The 24076-nt window shown below is 35.9% G+C and overlaps 1 protein-coding gene across 11 annotated transcripts in view; it reads right to left on the minus strand.

The window, feature by feature from the left end:
* Window positions 1–24076, minus strand: part of DOP1A (DOP1 leucine zipper like protein A) — a 66291-nt gene that overhangs the window by 8636 nt on the left and 33579 nt on the right. For all 11 annotated transcript variants that reach the window (XM_085217720.1, XM_085217724.1, XM_085217727.1 and 8 more), the window contains 19 exons: window positions 22424–22698; window positions 21604–21756; window positions 18174–18274; window positions 16690–16949; window positions 14015–16022; window positions 13799–13910; window positions 12990–13172; window positions 10789–10914; window positions 9701–9835; window positions 6559–6614; window positions 5986–6090; window positions 5451–5517; window positions 3761–3905; window positions 3412–3491; window positions 2753–2862; window positions 2496–2645; window positions 2079–2140; window positions 1523–1675; window positions 216–352 (listed from right to left, as the gene is read on the minus strand). In XM_085217720.1, the coding sequence (XP_085073846.1) occupies window positions 216–352; window positions 1523–1675; window positions 2079–2140; window positions 2496–2645; window positions 2753–2862; window positions 3412–3491; window positions 3761–3905; window positions 5451–5517; window positions 5986–6090; window positions 6559–6614; window positions 9701–9835; window positions 10789–10914; window positions 12990–13172; window positions 13799–13910; window positions 14015–16022; window positions 16690–16949; window positions 18174–18274; window positions 21604–21756; window positions 22424–22698 (4418 nt within the window). The remainder of the gene's footprint in view (window positions 1–215; window positions 353–1522; window positions 1676–2078; window positions 2141–2495; window positions 2646–2752; window positions 2863–3411; window positions 3492–3760; window positions 3906–5450; window positions 5518–5985; window positions 6091–6558; window positions 6615–9700; window positions 9836–10788; window positions 10915–12989; window positions 13173–13798; window positions 13911–14014; window positions 16023–16689; window positions 16950–18173; window positions 18275–21603; window positions 21757–22423; window positions 22699–24076) is intronic.

Here is a 24076-nt window from a genome sequence, read left to right on the forward strand (position 1 = left end):
TCAGGAGACACCTGAACGGCTTCAGTAACGTAAGCCAACAGGTGTTCTGTTTGGTTGGAAAAAATAGACTACAAAAACAAGTTTTTTGTTTGTGTCTATTTTGTGTAGTTACATACATAGTATCTAAAGAAGATTTTTTAAAAATCATTATGGATATGGGTTTCATCTCCAGCTTGCACCAGTCTTCCAAACAACACGTGCTAACTGCAACTCACCAGTTCAGTGATCATTGTAGGCCAAAGAGAAGTAAGATGCTGCGGAGACATTCTTAAAAGCAATACTCTGAAAAACAGGAACACTTGGGAATGAAGGGTGGGCACCTGTGGCAAACGAAGACTTTCTACCAATCTTTCTGAAACAAAAAGCCAAGAAAGCTTCCTCAGTTCAGAATAATAGAGTAACTCCAGCCAGTATTTTCTTATTCCTACATTTACTCTCACTTGCATTGTTTTTGTTTTGTTTTAAACGTTTTTCATTACTTCTTTATATTACAGAATAAAGCTGTAGCAAAGAGCCACTTTCACCAGACAAGGAACCTCAGAACTTCAGTGTATTTTTATTAAACTTCTCCATAACAAATGCAATATTTCATCTGCTCATTTTATGCAGTTTCACTCGTTCCAAAAAGAGAGTAAAGAGATTACAAAAAATATAACAGCTCAAACAACTAAAATATATTTTACTGAAAAAGCTGCGTAATCACAGTATATGAAATATTATGCAGGGATAATGCACTATTTAACTATAAGCACCACTGTGCATTCAATACGGAGGCAATACTTAAAGAAATTTTTCAGTCAAGCCAATACATGCACTTTGCAGTTCAAAGCAGCAAATTTGTATCTTGAACATAATAAATCAGCTACTGACAGACTGGGAAAAACTAAAAAACAAAAAACAACTCCAAAGAATAAATCCTGGAACAAATGTAATCAGAAAGATGATGTAACAGACTATCTGTATGGAGGAAGAGATGAAGGTGCCTGCTTTGGTAGCACTAGCAGACAACATATCAAGAAGAAGATGCCATAATTATTTGCATCATCTTAGAAGAAAACCAACCAGACTTTATTCCCAGTCATGTAAAAACGTCAGTTAAAGAGATATTCTTCAGCAATAAATGGCATATATATATATACAGAGCGGCAGAAAAAAGTACGATAAAAGTCAAGAATTCAAAAACTCTTCAAGGTCAGCTTTTGTATTTATCCTTAGTTGAACATTCAAGATATAAGCATCTACCATGTCAAAGAGCACTTTTTGGGTGTCCAAGGACATTGATCGAGGTATTAAATACAAATTAGTAAATAATATGTTAGAGAACTGGTAGTGAAAGTCCACGTACTTTGCAATCATGTAAGATTAAAAGTGTTCTGAGGAAAATCTGTAGTAATTCCATACTCAGTATGTACAGATATTCATTCCAGGGAACAAATTTACCTGCTGTTATCCTGTTAAACAAATAATTCCTCAGGCAATCAGATTCCAGAAGAACTCCATGAACTGCTACATTTTTACTGACCTTGTATATCTGGAAGGTATTTCTGATATTGGTCTATCTCACTACTAAAAATTGCAAAAGCCAGTCTCTTCAGGAGCATAGCACGCTGTTCCAGCTCTGCTTCTCTATTAGCAAAGAGATTGAGAGAACTGCTCTGAGCCACAGCCACTCGTGCTGAAAGAGAAAATGAGTAACACAGATTAAATTTCCATTTCATTTCACTTAAAGGAGCAAATAACTCTTACATTCATTGCATTAATGTAGCTCAAAAGCAGCATTAAGAAGATGCGTATTTTGCAATTTGCATTCTTAAAAACAGTGATTTCAAATATGTGTTTTCTTTCAAACATAGGTATACACAGTGCAGCTGGGCTTGACTGCTCGCTTCATAAGACCTTATGTATGTATCACTAGAAATAAGTACTTGAAAGAAAGAAACATATTGGATAATTCAAATAAACTGGAATAAACACTGAACAAGTGCTTTCTTCAAAATACTTATTCCTCCTCCCCTTCTTTTTTTCTTCCTCTACAAGTTTTCCTTGGAGAAAAGTCTGCTACATCACTGAATACTTACTCATCAAATCTCGGAATGTGGTTTTGTCGTGTGTCATCAAATTATCCATAATAGCTCTCCAGCTAAAAGAGAAAGATCTCACATAAGTCAAAAAAGTGAGAAATACTTACAGGAAGCTTTTCTTGTTCTTTTAATGAATACCAGCTCCAAGCTCTCTACAGTACCACTTACATCGTGCAGTTTGATCTGAAACTATAAATGTTTATCCCTTTTTCTCACAAAAAGTACTTAAAAATATCTTAAAATTGAAAAAAAGAAGGAATACACATTAGGTAAATGAGTTTCATAATTTAAGTGGTAATCTACAACAGTACATTCCTCCATATTTCTCTCAATACAAGGTTGTTAGAAATTCTTGGTCTGCATACATAAAACTTGTAGTAATCCTCGATATAGGCAGAAAAAGAAAAGTCTTACTGGTTAACACAAGAAGCATCCATCTGGAAGAAGGTAGAATCCATGAAGAGATCAAATGCTTCCTTCTTCCATGCTCTCCTTGTATACTGATACCCACTAAGACTGCTTAATAACTGAACACAGGCTCGATAGCTGGATGCATTGTGAGCACTAAACAAAATAAGTCAACAGTAAAGAATTGTAAATTGTTGACAAACACTCATCAAATTTCAATTGGCTGTTGAGATCTACGTATATTGAATACATTCTAAAGATACCTGTGATTACGGAGGTAGGGTACAACATAGTGCATGATATTTACAAGCAAAGGAATAACCCTCTCCTTTTCATCACTGTAGAAAACCATATCCAAGAGATGAGCCAAAACCTGCAACAGGTGAGGAAGTTATGTTATTGTGTATTCCCAATCTACTTTTTATTTACTGCACAGCAACTTACACTATAATGTCCTTCACTGAACATTCAAGTTAATGATAGAACTGATCACATTTCAGGTACTATACAAAATCCAAAAGTATAAACGTCCCTTAATTTTTTTTTAGAACAAACAAGCGTTAAAACACAGAAGCATCAGCTCTTGGGGAAATCATCCCACAAAACAACCTGTGAAAGAAAAAAAATCCAGGGACTGACTGTGATTATCATTAGTAAATAACACAAAAAAATCTATTAACATGTGAAGCCTTCCAGCACAACAGCAACCCATACCATACATCTGAAAAGGCACGCTCTACTTCACATTAACCTCACTGTAAATTTATAACTGGCTTCATAACAAAGTTTCATTTATCGTTACATGACAGGAACCAGAATCCATTCCCATCAGTGTTTCCCATAAAAGCTCATTCTCCAAGCTCTTCACAGTGAAAGAAGATTATTATAAGGCAGTATTTATTACACTTGAGGAAATACTTACCTCAGAAAGTAGGGTCAATGCATGGACACTGTAAACTGATGGAGTTATGCTTGAAGTTTCCATTGCTGGAGACAACATATCTAAATGAAGATAACAGTAATATGAAGTCCAAAATTACTTTTCTCCAGCCATTATTCATCTTGAAGGCATATTTTAACAACATATGTTTTGAAGGTATACAGACTTCACCAGATGTACTGCATAAGGCAATAAGGCTTCAATGATACTGAAGCATTTTTAATGTATTCAAGTATGGTAGAGCTGTCCTCTTCGTTTATTCTGGTGTGATAATTAATATTTATTTATTTAAAAGTTTCATTTAGGATAAAAAGGACGAAAACAAAACTACCTTCAACATCTGATTCTAAGTTGTTTCCATCAACCACAATCTTAGGGGAAGGCTTGACTTCTAAGTTTCGTCTTAACCAAGTAGTCTGTTCCAATGAAGAACCAGCAATGGCCCCAATAGCATCCACTATCTTGTGTGTTACATCCTGATAGAAAAAAAAAAACAAACAAGCTTTTAGGAATTTTCAGTGAAAGAACTACATTATTGTCCTGACAGATGTTTCTGTAGAAAATCTCTTCACTACTTAGGTACTGCTTTAAAAATCACTTCTATTTAATACCATTCAGTTCATTCTGTGATTAAGAACATCACAGAAAATGAGATAGTCTTCAACAAATTATGAAAAGTACTAAGTAGAAGATACTAGAGATTTGCTTAAGAGTACAGAACTGATACATGAGATAATTCTAGTGCATTCAAAAAAAGCCAACAGAACAAAAATCTGTACTGAATACATCCTGTGAGAAAGGTGGACTAGAATGTTTTCATAAAATCCCTTCCAATCACATGCACTGACTACAGCTCTGAACACACAGCCAGCTGTGGCAGCAACATTCTCATAATAAGATAAGAAAGATACTGAAAGAGAAATGTAAGCTTTGATCTACTGGCACTTCTAGTATTTGGACAACAGTAGGAAGCTGTATTTTGTCTGTGAACAATTGCCTAACTCAGAATGTCCCATTAGAAAACATGCAGAGTCCATTATCACATCATCTTGTAACTGAACCACAGGCATATCTCACCAAACACTTTTGCTTGTTAACCAAGAAAAATTTTAATTAGTAATTAGGTACTTGGGAACAAGCCACAGCATAATTTGAACATAAGCTTATAAATGCATGCTGCTACATACGTATTAAAACAAAATTCAGTATTTTAATAATAACAGAACCCCTATTGTGATAGGGAGGAAATTATTCCTTTATACCCTTCTCCCCATTAGAATTTTTCAAGGTATTGTTCTAAGGAGAAAAGAGTTCAGGAAACCTAGTAAAAAGAATATTTTAGGAACAAAAAATTATGACAAAATTAAAAGAACAGGCAAGACCCTGCTGACTAAAAACATAAAATAAGAACACACACAAAGGGAAAAATACACAAACACTTAATTGGGGGAAATAAATATTAAATAAAACAGCAAAGAGCACATGCTTCAAGGCTAGCAAGTTTAAGGCTGTTCTATTACAAACACGTTTTTGCTGTTTGTCTTTCTCTCAGTCTGCATTCCAGCCTCACAACCCTTTGGCTAGTGATGATCTCTCTAAAAGCTCCCACCCTCTGCCTTTTCCATATCCCCCAGTGACCTTCCTCTGCAACCCCCTCTTGCTTCCCAAACTGTTTCACTGGAAAACTGGCAGCACCTGGCTGCTGTCTCTCCCTGAAAAGGGGCACTAATCAACTCCACAGAACAGTCAATTTTCAGAAGTTATAATATTTTTTAGGACATCTTAGCCTAAAATTGAGCATCAATCCCTGGACAGATAGAAAACTTTCTTCAGAAGCTACAATAAATAAAGCAGTCAACTAATAAGTGAAGTTTATCTATTAATTGTCTTATTAATTGCTTAAGGAATACTTTTCTAGAGAAAAATCTCTTGAGTAAAGCACTGTCATTCAAATAATTCTTCCAACTTCAGCATTTATTTCTCAACATTTTCAAAGAGTCAAACATGTAAAAATTTCTTACCTGAAGATCTCTTTGGTCTTTCTTATTCTCCAGACTTGGATTTTTCATAATAAATTCATTAAGAACACTGAAAATAAATCGAAGTAGACACAGATTTTATAATAAGTTATTCAGTTATTTTGAAACCCAGGGCAAATCTGAATCAGTACACATTTCACACACTTATACTGAGCTTCTTTAGAAGCTTCTCTTCATGGAGAAGAGAAAGCTCTCGGGAGACCTCACTGCAGTCTTCCAGTACTGAGAGAATGCTTAGAAACAGGTAGGAGACAGGTTTTTTTTATTGGGCAGATAGTGATTGGACAAGGGGGAATGGTTTTAAACAAAGAAAGAGGAGAGGTTTAGGTTAGACGTTAGGATCCTTGGAGGCACTCAAGGCCAGCTTGGATGAGGCTCTGGGCAGCCTGATCTGGTGAGTGGCAGCCCTGCTCACAGCATGAGGGTTAGAACTGAATGGGATTCAAGATACCTTCTGACCTAAGCCATTTCATGCTTCTATGATTCTTTAGCAACTGCAAACATCAAGCGCACTTACCCAAGTATGAGGAACTGTCCTGGAGCTGGAAGACCAACCTGGATGGAATCCTTCAACAGAAGTAGCAGTGCTGCCCAGCTATCCACTAAGCTGGTCACTGGAATCCTAAAATATAGAACAATGACAGCAATAAGAATAGCAACATCTTGCTCAGGTATTCCCCAGATATTTCTTTTTATCTCGCAGTTCTCCTATCAGATAATGTTTATCAACACGTATACAAGTTTTTGTAGGATTGTTTTTTTTCCCCTGCTTATTATTATGGAGCTACATCAGGAAAAGGAGCAAGAAGGAAGAACAATAAAATTAAGATTGGTGTACAACCAATGAATTATGGTACAATTAACATCAGTTTTCCTTATGCTGAAAGGAGATTTCCTGCAGTATTTTTAGACATGGGAAGAAAGATGATGCAGAATTAGGAAACTCACAAAATCCCTTTTTATTTTTTTATAATACTTTCAATTCAAAACGATTTACATTGCACCGGCAATTTATCTTCCTAGAGGTTATAAAACATTCAGATTGTCCACCTACTTCTGTCATCTAGACACATTTAACTTTTTGTCTTACCTTTGAGTATAAGCATAGAAAAACTGCAACATGCAGACTTCCAGTGAAAGATGTTTCTGGGAAAAAAAGATGTGAAAACTGTCAGAAGAACAAACTGACTTGTTCCTCAGTTGCTACAGCAAAAATGAAAACACTGTTATCGCAATGTCTGAAGATGCAACTTAATTAACAGGGTATTATGAATATCTATTGAGGCATCTCTCTCTAAAATTTGTCTTCTCTTGTTTCTTCCTCTTTTCCTCATCTCCCTCAACCTGAGACTAGGGCATGCATCTGTTTCATTAGAATTGCTCAGGTTGTAAAAGACCTGAAAGATCACCATCCATCGATACTACCCTAACTCTTAACAACCCTCCAGCTAAATCATGTCCCCGAGCACCACATCCAAACGGTTTTTAAGCACATCCAGGGATGGTGACCCAACCACCTCCCTGGGGAGCCTATTCCAGTGCTTAACAACCCTTCCTGTAAAGAAGTTTTTCCTGATATCCAACCTAAACTTACCCTTCTGCAACTTAAGGCCATTTCCCCTCGTCCTGTCACCTGTCATCAGTGAGAAGAGACAAACCCCACTCTCACTGCAAGCACCTTTCAGGAATTTGAAGAAAGCAATAAGGTCTCCCCTCAGCCGCCTCCTTCCCCAGACTACACAGCTCCAGTTCCTTCAGTCACTTCATCTCTCTTTGTGCCAAGCCAGGATTTTGCACATCGTCACAGGCTTTTTGGGAGTTAGTTTTAGAGCAGATCATTTATCTCATCTTGTTCACCATTAGATCAACACTGCCTGGGTGACCAAATGTTTAGCAAGAGAGGATTTGAAAGGAAAAGAAGCGGAATGCCAAGATGAAACAAGGCAACAGACTTCTTAACCCTCCTTTGGACGCTCTATAATAATTAACAAAAGAAAATTCTGATGGTTTTGTTAGAAAAGGGCATATTTTTCTCTCAGGCAATCTCAGAATAAGAAGATAACTGCACTGAATGAAACTTGCTTTGTTTCCACAGTACTCTTAAGTCTTAAATGTGTTAGCATTTAGAAAAATATTTTGCTCTTTTTACCTGCACTATTATACACACTAAAAATACCACTGATCAGTGAGAATTGCATTAGGTATAATACTCAGATATGCTGGTATACATCCTCAATAAAAGTACTATTTCCAAAGTCTATTCTACATTTGCATTTCATATCTAATATGAAGGAAATGAACAATATGGGCTTCCAATCATCTGCACAAAACAACCAAAATTGCAAAGCACTAATCTTACATATGCACACTACATAACCTCCTCATCTTTAAAATTTATTTAGATATTCCCAGTGTCTTTTAGATAACACACCTACTATTTTCCTTAAATTATACACTTCTACATAACTTCAGGAAGAAATTCTACTGTAAAAAAAAAAAAGTATGCCAGTTTGGATATGTATTTAAGTCATGGCATTTTCAGCCAAGCGTCGCATAGTGAAGTCACTGTGCCCACACATGGGCACCACGGTGACGTTTGAACCTCTCCCACTGGAACCTCTCAACAGTTCTGTGGGATTTCACTTGCCAAGCGGCAGGGTAAAGTATAGCTCCCCTGCAGAACCAGTTGTGAGCACAAACCACAGTCAGACTGAGATAGTAGATGCTGAAAGTGAGCTGTCTGTACTAGGAACCTGTTTCAGACCTAGAGGGTCCAGCTGCATCCCGAGGCTCTCCTGATCTTCCAGATCAGGATAAAGGAACAGCGTGGGCATCAAAAAATGGATGAAAAAGATATACTAACTCATCCTGATGAGGAGGAAATCAAATGTATACCTCGTCCTTCTTACAAGGAGAGCACAAAGCCACTATTATCTCTGCAGCCCTCAATTTTCCAGAGAAACTCTGGGTATTGGTTGAAAGTCACCAATTTAAGAGCATTTGGTGGAATCATGATGGAAGCTGTGTTGTAATTGACCAATAAATGTTTCAGATTGAAGTACTGGGAAAGAAAGGATCTTAGAGAGTCTTTGGGACAGAAAGCATGAAAAGCTTTATTCATCAACTTAATGTGTATGGATTCACAAAAGCATAGAGTGACTTCAAAAGACCTCCTTCGCTTCCTGAGTTTCTGGCAGAGGAAGAGGCATTTGCAGCTCGTAGAAAAGTAAATTAGTTGCTCCACACACAAACCAACTCCTTCTCACCATTTCTCTGGTGGAAGAGATTGGAGGGTCCAATAAAATAAGGCTTGGTAATAGAGGAGATGAGGATAATGGTAAATGTTCTGATCCTAATTTCTTCTTCTGGCTGTTTGCAGAAATTTTAGAGGTAGAATTGTTGAGTACTAGAAATGTGGGTAAAATATATTTGGGTTTTATCCAGTCACTCTGAACCCAAGGAATGGAAAGATAAATAAGTGAGGGCATGATGAGTCTATTTATTTCAACATATCTTGCTTTGGTCAGCCTAAGCTGTAAGTTTAAACTGGCCAACAGACATTTTAATATCCACATTTGTCTTTAGCAATTAAAAGTTTACATTTCTGTACTTTGCTCTTCCTAATGACTTCTGGGGAAAAGCAGAGACAAATTAAACACCAACATTTTAATTATTGAAGACTCAAAAAGAGAATGTCACCTTAGTAGGATGACTGCTGACAAGATACTGCTCTACACTATCAGGCAATAGTAACTCTTGATTTAATTTCTGGACTAACATTTACCAAGGGTCTGATAAACCAAGTGCTTTGGAGAGGCCTTCTCTAGAAAATCAGACAACACTATTCAGAAAAGCTGGAAAGATAGGTTATAATAGATATAAATTTGACAATTGTCTTAAATTTTTAAAATCTCATTTCTTTAACATCCTAAACCCTATGCATTGTATCAAGAAGGCAGTTCAAGAAATAAAGTAACCTTCATGTAAGTAACCTATTCCTACAAAACAGTTAGTACAGAAGTACAAAACAGGACTTTAGAGTTGTTCAAAAAATGGTATTGACTTCATGACTTCTCTCCAAAAGTTGATCCATCTACAAGATATTCAAAATTCCTGTACTTACTGTGAGAAGAACTACTTGCTCTATATTGTTCATGAAGTATCTATATTATCAGTGTCCTAAGTTCTGGTAAGAAGACATTAAATAAACAGCACTTCCTCAGTTTTCATACCTTGTCCTTTGCTATGGCTGGAGGCTGCTTCAAAACTTCTTTCACTGTTTGTATAACAGTCTCAGTTCTCATAACACTGATAGACCGAACTAGCTCAACCAGCAGAAGCTGTTCTTCACCTGCTGTAGGTATAACCTGGAAGAATCAGATATGTTGCATTATCGTCACAAAGCCTATACTAAAATTAAGACAATTTGCCTCATGGGCTTGCTCCTGAAGTAAATGGAATGAGACCAACTATATTGATGGAGGAGAAACAGCATCCTGATCACAAATGCCTTGCAGAGCATCTTCGGAAGTTGTCTTTCCTGTTCATGGTGCTTTTAAGAAAGCTCTACAAAGGAGTAAATTTCTAGGAATTGAAGAACAACATTCTGACAATTTAAGAGTTGAACTATAAATAGCTATACTTGATATGTTAGAGGCAACTTTACAGTAGATGATTCTAGCCAGGGCATGATACAAGTCAAAAGCTCCTTATACAGTCATCACCAAACTGAGAGTATTATCTTAAAAAGATGCACTACAGAGGTTGAGAAGGGCATTGAGGCAGAGAAAGTAAGTTCTGCTGCAGCATCTATGATAATTACATAAATAAAGCCAGAAGTATAACATATATGCAGTAGCGTCATAATTCTGGCTTCAAAAGCAAAAAGGCAGCAAATGTTCTATTTGAGCAAATCTAGACAAATAAAAAGGATAGAGATTAAACTCTGACATCTGACTATGAATACGGTGAACTATAACTCATTTTACAAAATCATGCTTTTGAAAGACTGTGGCTGTCACATAGGATATATGAACAAAAAAATCTCAAGTATTTATGAAGGTATTTATCGTGCATCCACATTACTAAGTCTGTGAACAGACTGTTACTTTCTAGTTTTGCTACGGTGCAGCTTTGCTGGCACACACAGTTTTTGGAGTCTACAAAGGTATAGGAAAAAAAATGCAAGGTTTTAAACTGATAATTCCCTGAAGGTACAGATGCTCCATTTCACTGGAATGCTGAAATCTTAGCTTTAAGTGATTTAGAAATGTAAGGGCTATCACTGCTACTTAGAGGGACTGTGTTAATATAAACATACCTTTGTTCTGGAAGTGTTTTTATTTTGTCTCCTTTCATTCCATACAAATGCAATGGCAGCCATGAAGTGAACACCATGATTCATTGATATTGGTCCCAACAACTCAAGAATCTGTTGCCTCAAATTCTGAAACATGAAATAACACAAACATTTAGATAAGCACTCCTGCATTATGCACTAAAGCCAGACTTGGACAGCAACTATCGCTAATTTTTTGTGAAAATGGAAGAATGCACTCAGAGGGTTCATAAAGCTCTGCTTTACATGTGGTACTCTTCAACCATTTTACTAATGACTTAGATGAGGGAAGAGAAAATACACTCCGTAAATTTGCAAATGATAATGAAGAGGGAAGAGACTGAAAGGAAAATACAGAAATCAAAGTGATCTGACAAATTGGAAAAATGTCCTGAAAGAGGTAGACTACAGTAACAAACTTGAGCTTTGCATGCAAAGGAAGAGGAAAAACAACTAATTATTCAGGATGAAAAAGTATTTAGATAGCAGTGCTGCATAAAAATAAAATGTCTGGATTACAGTGGATCACAAAGTCACTGTGATAACTTTGCAAGGGAAGAGAAAAAGAAGAGCATTCATAAACAGCAGCACTTCAAGACAGACATAAAATATTTACCCTGAAAGAAGATATCATGTACCATGTCCAGTTTTGGACACCTTACTTCAAGAAATGTACACAAGCTGAGAGAACTCAAACTATAAAAAACAAGAAAGATTAGTGATACAGAAAGTGACCTATAAGAAGAAGAAATGGGTATGTATAGTCAGGAGATGAACATTAGTGGAGACATAATATCAACTGTGTGTGAGAATTATGAAGAAAGAAAACATTTGCATCTACAAATAGGGATAGACTTTATTGTAAGTGAGATAAAAATTAAGTAGTGGGAAAATAATTATATAAAAAAAGAACACGTTACTCTAGGAGATTGAAATATTCATTATTTAAACTCTCAACAGCATGCGTGTACCATCCTTCTTTAGGCAAGTTTGGGTCAGAAAAAAAGAGCATTTTTTTTCTTATGCTACTTTCTCATCCTGTCCTTCACCCAGGTTTTACTTTATGACAGGAATATTTCAGAGAAAAACGCACTTCACCTGTTTTCTTAAAGTCATTTCTAGTCTGGCCAGATACATTCAAGCAGAAATTGTATAAGCCTGCAAGAAACTATTATACAGAATCCTTGAGCTTGACTGTGCACTTGCCACAAGTGTGGTTGCCAGGCTTAAAAAGGATTTCTTCATGCATAGCACATGTTGGGTGTTCTTTTGAATACTATGAATTTGGGCAAAATTAAAGAAAATCTAGGATTTACAGAAAAGTTCATGTTGAACTGGAGTATAAAAGCCTTTCTTATTTTCACGGAAGCAGTGTATATCACGTGTCATCCAGAGGTACAGACTCTTCTCCTTCCATGAGTAGGAAGCCCTACTGGAAGTCCAAATAGAACCACAGATAATGTTTGTGGAAAGACATGCAGTCTTAAGACAAGGAGTTATGACTCCTTCAGCCTGAATGACAAAGGTTGAAAGGGATGTAAAATAGAATCATCAAAAACAGTACTTGGTGTATTTGGATTAACTATGAGGAAAACATTTTTAAACATTTCAGATTTAAATGTCAGTTTCATGTTTAAGAACGTGCAGTATTAGAAGTCTGAAGTGCTTCCAATAAGCACTTAGGGCCTAGGCAGCATTCTCAGTATGGTCTACTTGATTCCCTTCTCAGATTGTCTTCATTATAATTGCTGGCTTACTGCTTGCTAGGATATTTCTCCCCATGCATAGTGTCATCACTGTATAGGCACTGAATAAACAAAGGAACTAGTTCAAAAATGTCCAAATTCAAGGTGTTTTAAGAGGAGGGCTCTCTTACTAAGATTTTAGATGAATATTTTACATCTCTTAAGGCATAAAAGGGTGGCTTAAGCAGTTCAAGTATTATTCAGGATGGATGTAATTTTTTTTTGTAGAAAAACAGGGGAGATGCATTGTTGTCAGTTGGTAATATTTAAGTTTAAAAGTAGATTCAATACCTGTTTATGAAAGCCTTGTTTTTGGGACGATGAGTAGATTAGGACAAATGTGTTAAAAGCCAGTTTACATTTAAGAGATGCAAGTGGATTTATTTGACAAAAAGCATTTAGGAACAATTTAAATGATGCTATCCATGATATCCTGACCTTTGTTGACCCAAGATTAATAGTGGTAACGGATGCAGCAGCAGCAGCAGCAGTTTTCTCTGAGGAGTCTGCTAGGTGAAGAATGTTCCACAGCAATGTCACAGAAGACATGATCATATGTAGGATAGACAGAATCCCATTGCGTGCTTCAATCAAGTGCTTCTGATCTACATTAACCAAAAGCTAGTGGATTTCAGGGGAAAAGAGGAGGAAGAGTATTAAATATCTTCATTAAACAACATTAGTAAAATAGCATAAATTGAGACAACGTACAAGAAAGCTCTACATCTTGACTTTTTTTTTTCAAAACTCCGTTCCAAAAATTTGTACAGTATGCACAAGTTGAGTCTATCAAATAATTAATTAAAGAATCTTTTGATTCTCAGTCATTCAGTACGAAATGCATTCTGAACATGTGGTACGTGAACATGGGATGACTACAGCAATTTTGTATCATGTCAAAATCTTTGCAAAACATTTATCTCAGAATTTGATATTTGCACATACAGTTTGCAGTTATTTCTAAATGAAAAGAAGGCAAATAAGAACAAAAATAAAACAACAAAGGAAAAACAAGATAGCAGAAACAGGAGGACAAAAGTTTTGTTGTAGAATGAGAGTCCAGTTTCTAAGAGACTATGAGATCAAAAATATTGCTTGACTAACAGAAAAAAACTGAATATAAAAAAGAAAAAAGATAATATTTTGATACATTGCATGACGAATACAATCCAGTCAGAAACCAGCAGACAGATATCAGCATGGAAATACACTGCACAGGAACCTCTCACATGACCAAGTAAGTTTACCTGATGATACTGTGTTGATGGATCTAGAAGGCAGTAATGAATTATTGTTGTAATCCCTTCCAACAAGGTAAGAACCATATCTGGAGGAGTGACTGATGCCATCCAAATAGGTCTAAAACAGATAATACAGTTTTTTAAATGTGTTTCTCAGTAGGCAAAACAATTCAACACAATCAAATACATTTTACAAGATTATATGCCTCTACATATACATACCTATTATCAGATAATCCTGTTTCATATTTATATTGTTGAATTAAATTATCCAAGTTCCTGCAGAGCTGAAGAGTCACAGAAACAACCACCCTCTGAAGAACTTTTCCCATGTAAGGCAAAGTGGAAGTGATAAGGCCAATCCACTGAGGATGCATTTTACAGGCACAGTGTTGATGTAAAGCTCTTATCACTGCACAAAGAAACATGCCTTGGCAGGTTATTGGCTGGGAATGTAAATACTGAAGAGAAGTCATTGGCTGCTGGGGACCAATGTGCTCCAAATCTGTTATGACAAAGTCAAAGCCTGTTTCATTTTCCTCAGGCACAGTCATTACTTTATGTTCCAGCACAATCAGCCGTTGAAGTACTTTTAGAAGCTGCGACTGTAGAGTACTGCCATTGTCAAATTCATCTTCAGAGAAGTTTATAAGGCTGTCTTCAGAAAAGCCTTCTTCTACAGCCACTATGTTTTTTCCAGCCATCTTTTCACTGTGCCATTTCTGCGCGCTAAAGATAGACGAGAGCAGACAATGCAGGATCACTTTCTGAACCTTGCACTTAGATAACATGTCCGAAATGAAACTAGGAAAACCCTTTGCAGAGCTTTCTATAACTTTTGCCAACTCTGCAAAGAGAAGCGTCAAAATTTCTATACTCATCATTTGCATATTACGGTTTCCTATTAGATCTTGTGAGGTCACTTTAACATGAGTAGGGTAGTGGCTCCGCATATAATACAAACACAAGGAGATAAGAATTTCTATGTACATAGAACTCCGAAAGTTATGGTTAGAATCAACTGGGATGTGACTGTAGAAATCCTTGCCCATAACAGATATCCGATGCCTGGCTAGAAGATTCTGGAGCAGTGATAGCTGAGGGGTGTATGCATTGTTGACACTGGTAGTGGAGATAGCACTTACAAAAGCTGAAGGATTTGTTTTCAGAATTGCTTTAATTGCAGAAAAAGCATACAGTGTTCTTGAAGAGTCATACAGCTGAAGATAAAGCAGCACATGTTGATACAATGGATGGATATTAAAGTTGGGAGATTTCCGCATTCCTGGAGATCCCACATCACTTTCAATTTCTGAAATTTCTCCTTCCCCACAACTGTACCAGTTTTCTAAATCAAGACCATCACTGAAGAACACATTTGTTTGTTTAAGCTTCTCTGTTTGTGCTTTCTTCTTCTCTTCATCTTTCTTTTTGGCTATTTTCACCTTTGGTTTTGCACCTGGTTGCTTACCAGCCTCTTTAACAATTGTTTCCTTCTCTGACATTTTTTCTGGTAGTTTTCCTTTGAAGTTGAACTGAATACTACTGTGGCTTCGCTTTCTGGACTTGGATTCTGTGGAAGTAAGAGTGAGATCAGAGAGGGATTGCTGGCTTGCTGCAATACAGGGTGAAGAGTTATTTCTTGAAATTTCATCTCTTAAGCTCTCAAGTCCAGTCTCAGTTGATGCTGATAATAATTGGGAGCTGTCATTACTAACCAAACTGCTTTGGCTACTTTGAATATTTTGTTCTTCACTTTTAGTCACCTCTTCAGAATTATCCAAAGGACTGAATTTACATGAAATATCCTCAGAGTGCAGACTGTATTTAACTGGTTCATTCTCCTCTCCAAGACTGCTTACAACTCTGCATATAAGATCAGTAACCACTTGCTGCACAATTTCATCAGGTGAATCTTCTCTGAGAGTCTGAGAGCTATCTTGAGCACTCAGGCTTTCTGTTTCCACCTCATAACTGATATTATCTCCAGTAGATGACTGAGAACAGCCTGAGTCAGAACTCTGCAGTATTTCAACTTGATTGTCAGGTAGGTCAAAATCAGACACAACCATTGGAATGGTCTCACTGCTGGTACTTAACAAGGAAAGTCTGTCACTCAGAGGGTTGACAGTCAGGCTGAAGTTCTCCATTTCATCCATAACAAGTTGTTTTTCATTGCCTTCTTTAGGTATGATAAGTTGTCCTTGGCTTACAGGCACATGAGTAAATGCTTGAAGAGAAACAAACAATAAATTACATGCACAATATTTTGTTATTCAGAATAGAATTTAAAATTAAAATTTAGAATTTTAGCTATTATCAAGACTTCTAATTATATAAAGGCATGGTCAATAGATCTTTTTTTCCCACTTGGAAGCAGAAAAACATTAATAAGAAAGCAATATGTCCACATAAACAAAGCAAGATCACTTTAGTACTATACATAACATAAACATAAAACAACAATTTCCTCAGGAGAAATAACAGTCATTTCTACTTGTGATTTAATTGAAAAAAATTACTATGTTGCTAAAAATATACAATAAACAGAAAAATATTTAAACTGAATCAGTATGTTTTCAGTCAGCTCCACAATATTTGTTCTAATTCACAAAAGCATTTCACTTCTTTGCTAAGCTTCTACTGAAGTCCATAAGACATAAAAAAACACTTTGTGTGAGAATACGAATATATTGCCTTAATATATTAGGGCAATTAAACTTCAAAAGTACTTGGGACACCTAGCTTTGAATTAAAAAACACGCATAAATGCATACATAAGCAGCAGTCACACTTTATTTTGTCAATTATGCTGAACAAAATTTGTATTTTAAATATGTAAATAACAAATTAAAAAATTAACTAACGAACTTTGTAGAGTTTTCTTTCATACGTACCATCAGCACAGCTAAACTTCTGCATAAAGTGTTTTTCATTTTCTTCTTCGGGGTGATAGGGAGACTTAGTCCAGTAACACTCAGCCTGTACTCGCTGAACAGAAACTCGTTGAGTTTTTGGATGAAGAAGCAGTAGGAGCAAAGGCTCAAGGACCCTTGCAATATCATGTCTCTGAAGTACTTGATTTAACCAAGCCTGTCCCACTGACCAAGTAGAACCATCCAAGCTGTTAAGGCTGTCCAGCATGATAAACAGAGATCTAGAACAGGAAGAAGAATGAACTCACATATTCTGTACTACCTAGTATAACCTCGTTTGAATCTGATACATGACAAATCTCTATGCATTAGAACATATTCCAGTATACTTTCCATATAAAACACTATTGTCTTGGAACTTCACAATCCTAGGTTTTGCATTTTAGTCTAGTCTATTTAAGAAACTGCCAAGAAAAGCTAGTAATAAAGTCAGTTAACATAGCTCTTGTAGTAACAGTAGTATAGTTAAAGTATTTGTTCAGCTCTGAGTGTAGCAAGGATCGGTTGCCTACAAATGTTATCAGAGCACAAAACAATAAAATGCTAATTCACACAGTTACAGTGAAAAGACGACAATTCATTAAAGGAACTTCTCTTCAAGAACTGATAGAAGTGTATTCGGCATCTCAGTTCTTCCTACCATTGTTATTTTCTTCTTTTTATAATTTTAGCTTTTATTATCCTTTCCTAAATTGGGGAAAAATAATATGTATTTTTATACACAGGACTCCTAATTTTACCAACTGTTCCACATCCTCCAGTGATACAAGTTCAAAAGCTCTTAGAATTAAGTACAGAATTTATCACCATTTCTGCAGTGAGTCACAGAATCAAGGCAAAGAGATAACTCTTTTAATCTGCTTCCTACAGTTAAGTATGCATTAGAAAAATCAAGTAAGGATTTTCGCACAACATTCATGTTATCTGAGGAAGATGAGTCCAGTTCAAAGTCCAGATCATTCAGTTCTTCAGTTCTTTCTAAGGTAGCCTGACATCAGAGATCAGGAGATCCCTTGCTGTTTGTGTGTGACACTGTACATAAATCACAGATTAAACAAAATAACTTTTATTGCAAGTTGCAAATGTTCTTTAGTTTTCTTGTTACTTTCTGTTTTCATGTAATTCATTTTTGTGTGGACTTCTCTTGCTTTTTTTTTTTTTTTAAACTAAATCACAGTAAGAACTTAGATATTATGTTCAATATACAAATAGTGAACCACTCTGGGAATCAATGCATTACGTGACCATTCCGTGTCCTACTCTATCACCAACAAAAAAAACTTAACAGCTTCTATAATCATCACTGTGAAAACTAGTTTGCTTCCTTTCTGGCTCTCAGTTACATTGTATTTCCTAAATGCTAAACATTATATGCTGCAAGTATGACTTAGTTAAAGCAATTTTGCCTCAAAACTTTTACCTGGATCACACTTGCCATCACTAACCTGTCAAAGGTACGGCCAAAGGAAGATGACTTGTTAATATGAAGGTCACGAGTGAGATGCCATAGCACTGCAAACTTCGCATGAGCTTCCATTCTTATCTTCTGTGAATTAAATTATAAGTTAGATCTATCGCAGTATAGCAACTTTTGACAACAACTGGAGAAAAAGGTGATAGAGCAATCTAAAATATATCAAGTATGTATTTTTAACAACTTCATATATTCAAATCCTGTCTTCTAATAGTAAAAGCAATAAGAGAGAGAGCATATCTTTGTGTTAACAACTTCAGCAACATTAAAGAATATCCCCTCTCTTCATCTTGACCTTGCCTGCCTTAGTTTCCAGGTATTTAGAATATTTTCAAGTCATACTCAATGTATTAACTTGAACAATACTCATCTTATTCTCATGAGTTACATCTCTTTTTTCAGTTAGTTTATCTATATCTCCACTAGAATTTTGGTAAAGAGAGAGCAGGAAGAAACATACAAGCTCTTAAACAGGGAAACTCAAGGATACAGAAGCAAAGTGGCAGACAGAAAAAAGTACTTATGGATAGTTAACCAGCTTGTAGTGTCTGAAATCATGAGATTAAACACAGTAACCAAGGAAACAAGGGAATGAAAATGTGTTGGCAAGGGAGACATAAGAATTCCCTCACTATATATGATAGAATTTATCAAGAAGATACCAATTTTCACTAGGGAACACAGTTTTGTTTTTGACGAAGAAAACATGATTACTGCAGCAGATGACTTCCAATGACTGCTAATAACTTCAAGAATATTTAATGGTGAAAAAGGTATTAAACTAACAATTTTTATGCCTTTCTCTCTTCACTGCAGCTGATCAAGGAACGAGTTATTGAGCAAAACTGTAAACACAACAGTGAATGCCACAGCATGATAAGAACATATGGGTGAATCTGTTAAAAATAGCTTTATTAAAGTGACAAGGAAGTTACTAATCACTTGCAGAACTGAACAAGCAAAGTATGAAAATCAGGATGGTTATACTGGAAAAAAAAAAAGTCAACTACAATCAGAGCTTAAACTAAGTTACCAAAAGTCAGACGAGATGCTGATTGAGATTTTCACTTGTTTCTTTTTAAAACTTACAAAAATCAGACCAAATCACAAACTGTGATAACTGTGATGATCTGGCATAATTTTATAACATGCAGTTTAAGCTTTGCAACAACTAACATCTGCCACTTTAATACAAATTTTAAGTAAAAGCTACAAAAAATAAAAACTACAAAATGTACAAAAACTACAAAATGATGCATTGCATCAGATGTTCATTAAAAAACATGAAACAGGACTTTGGAAAGAAAAGCATTTATTTAGAAAAAAAAAATGTGATTTCTGGGGAAAAAAAAAGCTGCTGCGATATCTACAGTTGCTCAAAACTTTTTGCTAAAACTTGCCAAATAAAGAGAAAATTTCACTTCCACAAGGACTCCATGCTAGCCCTTGCAATCCATGCTGGTAAGATGTAAGTTATTCTCTTCACTTTACATTTAGCAAAAATGACTGAATGTCCCACAGCAGTTTGCAGACCAGTAAAATACCTTAAACTAGAACTCATTAGCAGTTTTATCAAAATGCCAGACTGTGAACTGCAGTGATTAACAAACTGGCTCACAATTGCATTTGTTGACCTGGTTACCCTAGTAGAAAGGCAGAAAGACAACTTCTGTTAAATGACACAGCCTGAAAATTTCAGTGCATATTAGCAAGGAGTGACCTATAATTCATTCTGCTGGGGTTTTGAACACAGGTCACTTATTTAAGAGTTTAAAGCACTAGCTAAAATGACAGCAAAACGGAAGCTATCATTATGATAGCCAAGGTAATTTTTAAAGAACAACCAGCAGTGAGTCAGACAACCTCTGAACAGCAAAAGAAAATGGGAGAAATCCACTGAAATGGATCAGGAGCAAACTTGATAGCCTGTGTCAGCAGAACAAGAGATAGGACAAGTTGCAAAATAATAACCAGAAAACAAACATCTGTCATATAGGCAAAGAAGCAGCATTCTTTTCACTAAGAAGTTCTGTTCAAATTGTACTCCATGGCTGTTTACAGGAGACAGTGATGGAAGATAAAGAGCTTCAAGAAAAGAGAAACTTTCACAGTATACTGAAGAAAGGTACACAGACAACTCAGATGTCAGGAGCCACGTCACTTAGAGAGGATTAGGCAAGCACCATATTTCCCATGGACAGATGCAAAACAAACAAACCAACCCTAATAATTACAGTTATAGTAGTTTAGTAAATAGCCTGTAGAACAGATAAATGTGAACACTCAACATTCAACTCTTTCAATGACATAACTACAAAAGAGAGGGGCCACATAACTGTAAAGAAGATTCTTCAATGAGGATACCTAGTTACTGTAACCTCTTTGCTTCCTAAAAGGAAAAAAGAATCTCACAGGAATGCAAATAATGAAGAGAAATGTCAGAAGATGAAGCTCAAGCATTACTGCACAGCTCTTGGGATCTGCAAGTAAAATACACTTACAAGCTACTCTTTTCTCTGATATTTACATTTATTTTTACAGAAAGAACCATAATCAGATAAGGCATGAATGGCCAGAAAGACAAGAAAAGACTTGCTGCCAAAAAAGAGAAAGGATATATGACAGAAGTGATACAAGGCAGAAACAATACCATCAGACTCAGCAGACTCACTAAGTTTCCCACTGTAAGGGAAAGAACTGAAAGCAAATCTCATGCTTTACATGGAAGACACTGACAAACAGAAATGCAGTTAAGGAGGACACCTTGACCCAGAGACAGGGATTCACACAGTGCTGAGAGAAGGAATCAAAGTCCCCCCATTAAAAAAGGGACAGAGACAAAGTAGTTAAAAAAAAAAAATTCCCCTTTCTCTTTCTCCACATATTTTGGAGATAAAGAAGGAGAAAAGCACAGACACTACTTTAGACAAATTATTAGAACAAGATGCAAGAGTCAGGTGAAATAGGAAAAAGTATACAAGAGGTCAGAAAAAAAGGTGGTAATGATGCAGCAAAATGAAGGCACCTTAAAAATAAAGAAGCTGTTCAGGGAAAGAGGAGTTGTTAGGAGAACTACCATTAAGAATCCTTTTAATATATTTCTGAAACACCAAGACATCATGAAAACAGGGATCAGATACAGAAATTACGTTAAAATTTCTTGCCAGTGAGAATATAGAAAAGAAGGTATGGTGTCAGGTTGGAAGAATCCAATATTCTGCATTTAAGATAAGAATGTTTTTAACATTTGAAACAAACTTACCAACACAATGCAACATTTTTATAATAGCGAAGTTTATTTACATCCTCCACTGAGGTACCAAGTCTTTTTTCCAAATACATTTCACTAGTATCAAACGTATACTTAAAGCCATCTTTCAGCAACCACACATACAACTTACCTTGTCTCTATGAGTCAGCTGCTGACTAATAACATCTTCACAAATGCTAGAAGATGGAACAAGGTTGTGCAGCTGGTAGAAGAGCTCCACGCTCTTCTGATGATGCTGAGGAGTTCCATCACCCAACTGGTCCCAGAGAGTTAAAGCTATATGCTTTGGGCATGAAAACAGAAGTTGCAAGAGAGACAAGTGAATGAGTATCATGCCTTGCTTTGTTCTGAACTATGCTGACTTCTGTGCAGTTATGGGAAATGTATATGATGATGGCTTATGACAAAGAGGCAATCTATAAAACTGTTCTGTTTTAGTTGTATGAACATACATAGCTATTTGAAACACAGCAATAGCTAACCACACAAAGAAATCCTGTTACAAGTCAGAACTCACAGGTATCTCCAGAAATAGATTTCCACTTGAATATAATTAACTACATAACGTACCCTGCTCCTGATTTACATTTGTAATTTACAAAAGGTAATAAAAAATGCAAAACGTGGTTTAGCAGAGTCATAAATCATGCATATCTATCTCCATTTCATATCTTTGGTAGTTAATGATTATGTTCAATCAGCTCTCATTTATGTTTGAATCTATATTTTGAAAATAAGTGTTCTCACCCAAGCAGCCAGTAAAACAATCACATGGGAAAAATTACTACATACGTTCATTTAAAAGTCAACACGGATTGCAACTGTTATCAGAATACTCAGCAAGGAAAACTTTTTTACCAAATCAAGAATGACTAAATGGCAACAACTGTCAGTCCTCATCAGTCAAGAAAAAAGTATAAAGAAAGTATCAGTGAGGTGCTGCGCTGTACCTTAAAGAAATCTGTCTTTTCAGCCATGTATCTCAGATTGCCTTGTGTAAGAGGAGGTCTGATGACCACAGCCACTCTTCCCTGGTTAGGGCTAAGAGGCTGAGCTGTTTCCACATTGTTCAAATTTTCTCCAGTGACGAGTGCAACAGATTGAGTCAGTCCAACCAAGTCCATCACAAGGGAAATAGTTACACCTTGAACGCTGAAATCGCTTGCTTGCTTGCAAGCATTCATTAAAGTCTGAAGCCACAGTGGGGGCTGCACTTGCTCACAGTCTGAAATAAAAATCAGAGAGATATTTTTATTTAACAATTTTGCTATGAATTTTTCCTTCTATATTTCATAGGCATCAGCACATTTGTACTTTATCTTTCATTTTTCAACCTTGTCACCAAACCTGTTTAGTAAAGTGCACACAGGAAGATATTTCTTGATGTATCTGTCTGAAAAATTAGCTAATCAAGAATGTAATCTTGTAACACTTCAAATATTTAGTAACTAAAAAACAGAAAATTTGAAGAAGAGCAAAATACATTGTGTAGAATTGCACCCACGCTACTTCATACTCTAAGCAAAACTGTACTTTTAGTAGATGCATCTCTCTGCATTTACTGCCCATCTTCAGGGCATTCTTAATCAGTAAATCATGTTTCAATACTTCTGCTTATACTCTGTAATAATTCACACACAAATACGAGTTGGTTCATACTTATTGTTTATATACACACAGAAACATATCCAAATCAAGCCTTTTCTGACAAAAAAAAATTGAAAGAATTTACTGGAAACATGTAAATGTAAAAGCATCCACAAAAACTGATACTTGCAGTGTCAGAATATTGATACTACTGGATCAGACTTTGCTTTCTGTGTTGGCTGTTGCTTTCTCCTTCTAACTGTTCCCACATTTAATACCACACACTGTCCTAATAATATAAGAGTTTTTCTCTGAATTCAGTGTCTTTATACACAGTCAACTCAAGTGAATAATGCACCCTTTTACCTTAGGGATACCAAACTATCTTTTCTTAAAACGCCAGAAAGACTTCTTAATAGGTAAACAGTTCTACAATAAGGCACACACATGAAGACATGTTATCAACAAGGCAAAAATACAGCATCTACTTAGAATTAAGGTCATTTCTAATTTGTATAATAATTCTGCCAAATAATTTAGAGCAAAAATATACCTAACAATCCCACATAACATTCTACTGTTTACAGATACAAATGTTCTTTTGAGACTGAAGATGTTAAAAATGGAATTGAGTCAATTAATAATAGCACACTTACTTGAGAAAATGAGAATGCAGCAAATTTTAAGTACAGTTATATTCTCTCAATACAAGATTAATTTGGCTCCTTCACATAAATATACTGATGATTCTCACTATTGATGATGATTCAATTGTCTTTAATCAAGATAACTCAAAAGCATTTTCCAAATTTAAGAACCCTTCAATAATAACAGCTTCCACTGCAGTAAAGAAACATAGCAATAGATAAAGAAAAGGCTGGTGTGTGAATTACAAGAACTACCTTCTGTTTTCCAGCCAGCCAGCAGCACCTATAGAAAGCAGGGCTCCCTGGAAAGCTTTACAGTTCCACTCCCACTGCTACTCCTGTCTGCCATTCTCCACAATTTATGTTCAC

Source organism: Meleagris gallopavo, chromosome 2, assembly GCF_905368555.1.
Source record: "Meleagris gallopavo chromosome 2, MGAL_WU_HG_1.1, whole genome shotgun sequence".
NCBI lineage: Eukaryota > Metazoa > Chordata > Aves > Galliformes > Phasianidae > Meleagris > Meleagris gallopavo.